The following is a 10,318-nucleotide window of genomic DNA, read 5'->3' on the forward strand; positions in this document are numbered from 1 at the left end:
GTTTAAATAAATTTCTATGCTTTTACTTAGTTATATAAAAATGACTTATTTATTCATTAGTTAAAATGAAGGATGTCTGGGAAGAATATTAAATATATATTATTATAGTTTTGTTATAAGTTTCAGTAAGTATACAAATTAATTTTATAAAAATTGATAGCTGCTCAATAAATAAACAGTTTATTATCGGAACTAATTTTCAAAAACAAAATTTGCTAAATACATATGTTAGTTCTTTAGGACATAAAAATATTAAATCATCTATGTGTATAGGAAGTGTTATTGAAAAAGATACAAAAAATAAACACAAATATTAAACATTAGTAGATTTTAGGTTTAACAAAGAAGACGTAAATTTAAATTGATAAAGCTTCCTATTGCATAGATATGATCTTTAAACTGCTCGAATTTTATAAGTAGTAAAATCTAATTTAGGTTTATGCACTAGACTAGTCTATTGACTTAAAAATTAGCTATGCTATTAAATTTAAAAGCTTACAGCTTTTTAAATAGATTGCACTATTTTCAGGTACCAGCAAAATTATACATACGCAAAAAAACTATTTCTATAAAAAAAAGATGGCTGAATAAGCATAACAGGAAAAATATCTAAAGTAGTATTATTACAAACAAAGAAATTTACGTAAATTAATATAACAGGTTATTATATAGGTTTAACTAAATTAATTGGATACTGGATACTTTTACACTTATAGTGTTAATAACCTAAACTTTTGCGAATTAAAATAAATAAGAATCGCTACAAATAAAAACAACATGTTTTCGCAAACAGAAGAGTACTAGCTGAAAAAGCTTTCCAGAAACTGCTTGGAGTATCCAATGTAGCTCTTGCACAGTTCGTGGTCCCTCACGTCTCCCCACCCACCGTTTATGAACGGCTTGCCGACTTGCAACGAGCTCCGCGTCACTTCGATTTCGGCGGGAAACAAGCTTCCCATGTCGACTTTCTCCAATGCCTGCCGGGCCTGCTGCTCGGCGTCGCAGTTCGCGCTGCCTCCTTTGACGTGGGTCCCCTTGCAAGTGCCTAGGTGCAAAACCCGGGAAGCCTCAAGGAAAGTCCCCATGAAGGGTTTGGGAGTGACCGCCTGCAGCGTCCAGTCCCAGTTGTAGTCGTCATAACTACAGAACTCGTCGTTGTTACTAACTATGAAGTCATAATACTTTCTCGTAATGACCATACCAATATTGTTCTTGGAGCTGTGCCAGCCACCAACCCTCGCACTTCCGCTCTGACCCTTGTAGTCAGCTTTCGGCTCGTAGTTTCCAAGGCTGATGGCATTACAATCCGGGCATTCCTTTTCGGCGGCGGCGATGGTCAGGTCCATGGCGTGCAACACGTCAGGCAGCACGTAATAGTCTTCTTCCAGCAGCAACACGCTGCTGTCTTTATCGTGCAGGCAGTTGATTCCGTTGAAGAGCATGTGCAGCTTCCAGTACCAGTGGTGCTTTGTCTGCACGTATTTCACCTCGCGGTAGTGGCCGTAGGTATCGGGGTGCAGGGCATTGTTGCAGCCCATCTTCACAGCTTTGGACTTTGAAACGTCCCGTGGGCAGTCCTTGGGGTGTTCGCCGGGGAAGCTGTCTGGGTAAAGTTGCATGGAGAAAGGGAATAATATGGTGATGTACCTGCAGAAGTCAATGGTTGATATTAACTTCATCAGTTCCTCGCTGTACTTGTCCATGCTGATCACCAGCGTCGCTTTTTCAATGCCCCTGGTCAGTTTCAACGATTCTAGCAGCTGCTTGAAAAAATCGAGACGCGAATGAACTTGGACTGCGATCACGTGACCTTTCGCTGGTGGCTGCCCGAACAAGTCTTCATTGTGCAAAGTCTGCTTCAAATTGAGTTGGTTTACTGACCTTTTTATGTTGTCTAAGTCAGTTAAAACGTTAGCATTCTTTTGTTGGGTTTTAAGTAAGTAGTTATTCAAATCTTCTTCTGTTTCGTGTAGATTTAACTCTTGTTCATTTTGGAATTTTGAAAATGAAAACAATCCTATCAGTAATAATGCAAAAAGAACAAGTATTTTGCTACGTAGTTTCCTCATTGTACTTGTTAAACAATCATTTATACACTTTTTGAATATTCTATGATTCCATTATGTAAAAAATTATCTGTAAAACTATTACTATTGCCTATAACAATTTCTAGTGGGCAAAAATGTTTTTATTTACCAATAATATACTAAAACTTTTAAAAGTCTAAAAGTGATACTTGAAACAATAAATAAAAATGTTTAAAAACTTTACAAAACCATTAGACATACAATTACAATAATTTATAAAATGTAGCTAAAATGTTAAGAAATTAATAAAACATAAGCTTATTTAAATTTGGATTATAGAGTCACAAATTAACTAATAAAATTCAAACTAATTTAAAGAAAGTGTCGCAATATTTACAAAATTGCTTAAGCTTTACTTTACTAATAAGTTCAAAATGTTCACAAAGTAATTTCTCTAAAGTCTCTCTTCTCTTGAAACTTCACTTTACCGCCGGTCCTCTTCTTTGGTCTGAACTTTTTGCGGGCCTCCACGATGGCGCGACGCTGGAAGCTCTTGTACTGGTCGGTCAGCAGATCGCCTTCCGGCTTTAGCTGCCTCAAAGATTCGGGCAGCTCGTCTTTCAACAGCAGGTCCTGGTCCGGTTCCTCAAACTTCATGTACGAGAGCTGCGGCATTTTTAACTTTTTCATGGCGCGTTTCGCCTCAGATCTTTTCTCGTTGGCGGCTTTGTCCTTTTTGATCTGCTTGATCAGAGTCTTGGTCCTGAACACTTCGTTGTCGCGCATCCTTTTTGCCTTGGCGTCATTCTGCTCGCGCAGCAAGTCCTTTTGCATCTTCTCCCTTCTGCGCTTCTGCCTGGTCTTGGGAACGGTGACGTTTGAAAGAACCGGGAGCTCCGAACTCTCCTCCTCCTGGTCTTCAGCTTCTTCCTCCTCGCTGTCCGACAAGTTCAGTCCCTCACGGTCTTCTTTCTCGCGCTCGGCGACAGTGACGTACCTAGAAGGATCAATCTCAGTGGCGCGCTTCAGCTTCTCTTCCTTTTCCAGCTTTTCAATCTCCTTCATGGCTTCCATCTCCAGCAGCTCCGTGTGCTCTTCCATGTTGGGGTTGTAAGAAGAACCAGCGTGGGGAGCCACAACAGAGTTCTGGCACACTGCGTTCGGTTTCTTGTACATGTGCTTGGGCTTCTTGTGCTGCCCGTTTACCTTCAGAGTCTGCTTTGCGATCTCGCTCCTTTTGAACAGCTTGTCTGCAACGTGATCAGACTTGTCTCTGCCGTCGGCGGGTCCGGAGCTCGACCACAAGTCGTAGAAAGCTCCGGCCTTTTGACTGCCCTTCTTCAAAACCGCAGCTGGCTTTGGCTTTTTCGTGTGCATGTTCTTAATCACCTTCCTGAGATCGGTTCTTTTGTTGACGACTCTGGCCTTGCGCAGGTCAGCTGCTGGTTTGTGCGACAAAATTTCATCGACGTGCGACACCTTGCTCCTAGCCCTTTCAAACTTGGTAAGAGCTTTTTCCTCTGGCATGAACATTTCAGACATTTTCTTCTCCGGCTTTTGCCCCGCGTCCGCCAACGCCTTCTCTTCGGCGGAGACATCGATTTTTTTGAAGTTCTTCTGCTTGTTCCTGCGCAGTTTCTTCTTCTTTCCTTGCTGATTGTTTGCCAACGACATTTTTATTTTATTTATCTAATTAACAATGATCCTGAAAAATAAATAATTTGTCAGTGTGCATGACAGATTTTTAAGCAAAAAAATCAAATAGTTAACTTAGTATTTCGAACAAAACTACAATTTATTTTGTATCGAAATCAATCATAAAAAGCTAATTAAAAAAGTTAAATTAAAGATGGTTGATATATATATACATATTCAAATGCATTAAAAAAAGAACAAACTTACTAAAAATTTTAAAAACGTGTAGTGAGCTACTTCTAAATACTTGCAATACTTTGAAGCAGAAAAAAAGATATCTTGAGTTTTTATTTAAACATAAAGTCTGAGTAGTTCACTTTGTTCTAAAACCGTTATAGAATTCCATTTGTAATAGAAACTAAGATGTAACAAAATCATTCCAACTTTGTGTAACACTAAAAAAAGTTGCTCATTACACTTACTAAAAAAGTTTTTTAAGATAAATTATTATGGGGTAGTTCTATCATCATACATTTATAAAACTTTTTCAGATAACTAATGAACAGTACACTTCAGCTTTATATACATATGAGGCTTTTTTGATCGTAATAAAAAAGTTATTAGTTTTCTTTCGATCATTACATTTATTACTTTTGTTGCAGGCGAAGTTGTTTTATAGTAATTATAAAACAAAGTTTTTAAAAATTATATCATTAGATAAAATTGTGATTTTTTAATTTTGAAATAATGTAAATATCAAAATATAAGAGGGAATGAGTAAAATTAGTGAGGGAAAGTTTTTATCTTTCAAAAAATTATGTGATTTTACTTCCAACCAACTATTAACTTATATCATAACTATTTAAACAAAATCCATCCAAACATTTTCACATACCAAGACATAAAAATATTTTCAGGAAAAAAACAAAAAAATTCTAAATTAGAAACTTGTTTATCTATTAAATAATTACAGAATGAATAATTTGTAATACTTTTTTGAAATGTGAAGCTAAATTATTATGTAAATTAAAATGTAACTTTCGAATTGATCTTCAAAAATCACTTAAGTGTTATTTTCACAAAAGCATAACTTATTTACAATTTTATTTCTAGATTTAAAATACACAAAAAAGTATATTTCTACTAGAAAGAATTTAATTTTACAAAAGGAAATGGTTCATTACATAAGGAGCAAACAACTAAAAGCTTTTATATTCTAAAAAAGGAAAGTTAAATAAAGCAAAAAAATATATTTACACTATTTATTCTATAGCAAAATTTAATCATTTCTTCATATTTCTTTTTAACTCAGTAATTAAAGAACATTCCAACTTAAAACATTTATTAAATAAATAAACGCTTATACCAAATTATTTTTTTTAATAATTTAAACTAAAGCAACATTGTTTACACAAAATTAAACAATACAGGAAAATATTATTTCAATTCAAATTAAAAAAAATGATTAGTAGTTTTTATAGCAATGAAATTTTCAGACATAATACATTATATGAACTTAATAACTTTAAGATCTTGATTGTGAATGCTTAATGGCTATTCAACACAAGTTTTCAAGTTTCAAGTTTAGCAATATTAATCATATAGTTTTATACATAGTTTATGTTGTCAACTATATATAAACAATTTATTTCAAACACCACAGCAAAGCTTACTACTAATTAGTTTTTATAAAAAACTAAACAAAACTTAAACTAAAAATATAAAACATTTTTAATATATATAAAAAAATTCGAATCACTTTTAAGTACATAAAACAATAGAAATAAGAAAATCAACGTGATTATTTTATGTTTAAAAAATTGTAAGACAAAAGAAGACAGAAAAAAATTATTCAAATTTGAGTCACATTCTAAATATAGTCTAAGCTTAAAACAAACTGTTATTTTTGAAGAATGTTACAATGTCTGTAAAAATACATCATACCTTTGTTCACTAGGAGTTTTAAAATAGGAAAGAATCACAATACACTGAAATTGTGTAACATAAATAAAAAACTAGATTTTTAGGGAAAAGCTGAAATAAAATACCATTACATTAAGGGCATAGGGGGGGTAAACACCCTTTTTTGGTTTTTGATCTTATTTTATATAGTTTTTACTGAGCTACAAGATGCTTTTTACAAATTTAAAAAATTCAAAATATTTTTTGAGATATAGCCGGTCAAAGTCGGAGGCAACAATAGGATCCTTATGGGAGGCGCAAACTAAAACAACAAATAACTAGAAATCACTAAAAATCTATCTCCTCCTACGTTTTTTGAGATAACTACCTCAAATTTTGAGGAAATGTTCCTTGCAGTATTTAGAAAATTCTGTCGGAACAGAGTTTTAAAAAATTAAAAAACAAAAATTTTATAACAAAAAAACAAAAAAAAACTGTTTTTTTTGTTTATTTTTTATATAAAATTTTTATTTTTTATTTTTTTCAAAATTCCTTCCGACAGAATTTTCTAAATATATCAAGGAACATTTCCTGAAAATTTGAGGTAGTTATCTCAAAAAACGTAGGAGAAGATAGATTTTTAGTAAAATAATCTATTTTTGCTGTTTTAGTTTGCGCCTCCCATAAGGATCCTATTGTTGCCTCCGACTTTGACCGGCTATATTTCAAAAAATATTTTGAATTTTTAAAATCTGTAAAAAGCATCTTGTAGCTTACTAAAAACTATATAAAATAAAATCAAAAACCAAAAAAGGGTGTTTACCCCCCCTATGCCCTTAAATAAACTTATTTCGAACTTACCATATTTAGTCTAGTCTCAAGTTTCAAAAGAGAGATAATAATTTAAAAAAATAGAGGATTTGTCTGCTTTGCACGAAAACACTTTTGCACAATTTGTCTATTTTGCGCGGTTGACTTGTAAAAGTCATTGCCCCTTACTAAGCCAGCAGAAGAAACCACCGACTAAGGCTATGAGTTAGGGTTAACAATGTTAGTAAAAAACTGCTACAATTGTTTCCATCTGCTTTCCAAGCAAACAGGAGGAACTGTTTACCAATAAGCTTAAACTAAGTTTAGATTAAGTTTAAGTTAACTAAATAAGTTTAAATAAGCTTGACTTCATTAAAATAACAAAGTTTAAACCATTCTTGCTAAACTGATGCTGTGCAAAAATGTCAATCAATGCAAAATTGACTACTTGTGAAAAAACATTAATCTATGCAAAAGTGACCCCAACCATAAAAAATATTCCATGAAAGCAAGTGCAGGGTTGCCACAGATCAAGCTGAGAAAAAATTCATGACTTTTCCTGATAATTCTATATTAACTTTTAATTTAAGGATTGGGGGGGACCAACAATTTTTTTTACAAAAATTAACTTTGGCTTTTATATGAAAGCTTTAAGTACAAACTACAATCCAGTTCTTATACAATTCAAAAATATCATTTAACTTTTGAGATATTTAATCTTTTGTAAAAACTTTCCAATATAAACGTATAGACCGCAAATTTTTCAAGGTCAATTTTCTCGGAAATTTAAAAATTCACTAAAAATCTATCTTCTCCTTCATTTTTCAAGCAATCTTCTTCAAATTTTCAGGAAACATTCCTTATAATAAAAGGAAAAAACATTACTTTAGAATTTTTATAATTTAAAAAAATAAAAATTTTATCACTAAAATTAAAAAAAAGTGTTTTTTTTTTCAAAAAAAATATATTTTTGCAAAATTTTTTTTTAATTTCAAAGTAACATTTTTTTATTATTGTATAAAGATTAGACTGTGAAAGTTTGAAGAAGATTGCTTGAAAAATGAAGGAGGAGATTAATTTTAAATGAAATAGTCTTTTTTTGCTGTTTTAGTTTTCCTTTCCCATTGGGAACCTATTATGCGTCCCGACTTTGACTGGTCATATCTCAAAAAATAATTCAAATTTTTAAAACGATAAAAAGCATCTTAAAGCTTAGAAAATGCTCCATAAAATAAGACCAACTTGTAAAAAACATGGTTTACCCCCCCTATGGCCTTAAACTTATTCTAAAATACATAATCTAACACTAGAAAACAATATAAAGTTTTCAATCTAATTTTAATAATACAGCTTAAAACAACAGTTCTTTTGCTGAATTCAATCATCAAAAATCGTCCTCTAGGTAATAATATAGTGCCAAAACAATTAATTTATTATTTTAAAAAGTACACAGAAAATAAACGAGTTTTTATTACATTTAGTCATGGCGAGTTTTTCTTAAAATATATTAGAGGGTTGTCACTCTTTGGGTCAAAGAAACCGCCTTGATGACCAAAAACTGCCTGAGTTTTTTCTTTCATATCCTTAAAAAATAATTTGCTTCTGGTGGAAACTACTAATACCTTGTGTTTATTTTTCTTCTCAATAATTAAATAAAAAGTTGTATGTGTATGCTTCTGCATTAAATTTTCACTAAACTTTAAAAGTACAGTTTCAACATTAAAAGTTCAAATCAATTAAAACTAAAAAAAAATTGTGGATAATTTTATGCCGTGTTAGTTAACTTGATATATATTACAAAATAGTTTTTTGACATTTTTATTAACTAACTTTAATTTTACCACATAAAGTACTTACTTAAATGCAGAATTGTTAACTTTGATGTTAACTTTAATTTTATTTAAAGAGTTTAACATAAACTCAAATCATTATAAATAATTTCAGATTTAAAACAAAAACTACAATGTTATTTCTAAGAATAGTGAAGAGCTAATCACAAGACCACAAAAATTTTAAATAAGAATATCAAAAACAATCATTTTTAAATTTTAAGCATTTAAGATTTAAAACAAAAAAACTTCATGTTTTAGAAGAAAGTTAGGTATTTAAAACAAAAAAAAATTAAAACTGGATCAACAAATTCCCTTGAGATCTATAAATGAATCTGCCCTGAGATTTTCAAAAAATGTTAAAACTTAAGATTTTTACATAAAAATGAAACTGCTTTGAGTTATCCTGAGTTAAAAAAAGTCCAAATGTCTTGAGTTATCGTTAGTTACCCTTAGGTTTTCTTGAATTTCAAAATATCTGGAGTATCTTTGAGTACCTAGAGGGTGTGGCAACCCTTATACTAAATTTAAATTATATGCAGTACAAAAACTTAACTACATTACATAAAAAAAAGTGGAAGAAAAAAATCAGATAAGTTGTGATTATCACTATGAAATATAAGCTTTGAATAAAACATTAAATTACTTTCTTTTTAATCAGGGGTTCTAAAAAAAAGCTACCAAAACATTTTTTTTGTGTTTTTATACAACTATTTGCCTTTTAGCTTGTTTAACAACATAAGGATTTTGTATTTTAATTAGAAGTTAATTTATATTCATAAGAACTTTTTGAAATTTTGTTGGTATAAAAACTTTGAATATGGCACTTTGACATTACACTTATATTTAAGCATCTAAACTTCGTTCTAACACAAGTTTGTAAAAACAGGATTGTCACTCTTTGAAGCAAAAAAGCTAAACTGAGCAACCAAAAATAACCTTAAAAAAATTTCAGACTGAGATAGTGAAATAATGAAAAAATGTTAAAAGCTAAAATGAAAAAAAAACTGTTAATGGTGTAGCACAGTGAGGCTCGCAACTGGAAACACCAAAAATTATTGGAGTTTTTATTTTGAAATTTGTGGGAAGAGAGCAAAGTTAATAGAACATTCAGTGCTTTAAACTAATTTAAAAACATTATTTATAACAAAAGTTATGCTGGTTTGCTCGAAGCTACTTAAATTTTTGCTTAGTTTTTAAAACCTCAACTTTATGTTTCTTTAAATACTTTTAAGGAATGTTTCCTGAAAATTTTGAGGTCCTTTGCATAAAAAACATAAAAAAATAATAGATTTTTATTGAAACTTTAACTTTTTTAATAAAACTAGCAATGAAAAAACTGAGATACTTTTCACAAAATTATTATATCTCAAAGGACTTCAAAAGGACATTTTAAAAGGACATTTTTGAGTTAAGCACTTTTTTTACACGTTCATCTAATATTAAGGGCATGTAGGGGGTCCACCTTGATTTCTAAAAGTTGATTTTATTTTATAGAGTTTTATCTGAGCTATCAGACATTTTAACCGCTTGAAAAAATTCAAAATATTTTTTGAGATATGAGTGATGAAAGTCGATGACCTCAATAGGTTACTAATGGAAAGCACAAACTAAAAATGCGAAAAAAGACCATATTAATAAAAATCTATCTCTTCCTTCATTTTTTAAGCAATCTTCTTCAAATTTTTGAACACAGTGTATTATTAAATTTTAAAAAAATTTAATGCAGAATATTTTTTTAATGTAGAAAACTAAAATTTTTATTTGAAAAAACCATCTATTTTTTTTATCTTAAATTTTTATTTTTCAACATTTTTAAAATTCTAACATTCAAAATCTTTTTAAAAATAAAAGGAACGTTTCCTGAAAGTTTGAGGTCTCTAGCTCAAAAAATTAAGGAGAAGATAGATGTTTAGTGATTTTTTAAATATCCAAGAAAATTGACCCAGAAAAATTTGGGGTCCAAATGTTTGTATCAGAATTTTAATCTCAAGTTTAATAAGATATTTAAATTATATAACAACTGCTTGTAGTTTGTACTTTAAGCTTTCATATAAGATCCAATGTTAATTTTATTAAAAAATATGTCGGACGCCCCCTATGCTCTTAAAGATC

General features: G+C 30.7%; 2 protein-coding genes across 2 annotated transcripts; both read right to left on the minus strand.

The window, feature by feature from the left end:
• Window positions 1-229: 229 nt before the first annotated feature.
• LOC145839518 (alpha-1,6-mannosyl-glycoprotein 2-beta-N-acetylglucosaminyltransferase-like) lies at window positions 230-2,145 on the minus strand. Its single transcript, XM_082947115.1, has one exon. It carries the CDS (start codon window positions 2,067-2,069, stop codon window positions 801-803), a length of 1,269 nt encoding a protein of 422 aa, XP_082803241.1. The 5' UTR covers window positions 2,070-2,145; the 3' UTR covers window positions 230-800.
• On the minus strand, window positions 2,145-3,727 carry LOC145839519 (ribosome biogenesis protein NOP53-like). The gene has a single exon (XM_082947117.1). The coding sequence runs from the start codon at window positions 3,699-3,701 to the stop codon at window positions 2,466-2,468; it is 1,236 nt and encodes a 411-aa protein (XP_082803243.1). The 5' UTR covers window positions 3,702-3,727; the 3' UTR covers window positions 2,145-2,465.
• Window positions 3,728-10,318: the final 6,591 nt, after the last annotated feature.

Source organism: Thalia democratica, chromosome 6, assembly GCF_965202585.1.
Source record: "Thalia democratica chromosome 6, ktThaDemo2.hap1.1, whole genome shotgun sequence".
In the NCBI taxonomy this organism is placed as follows: domain Eukaryota; kingdom Metazoa; phylum Chordata; class Thaliacea; order Salpida; family Salpidae; genus Thalia; species Thalia democratica.

Coding starts and splice junctions, on each gene's coding strand:
- LOC145839518 (XM_082947115.1), bottom strand. CDS start 2,069: ATGAGGAAACTACGTAGCAAAATACTTGTTCTTTTTGCATTATTACTG.
- LOC145839519 (XM_082947117.1), bottom strand. CDS start 3,701: ATGTCGTTGGCAAACAATCAGCAAGGAAAGAAGAAGAAACTGCGCAGG.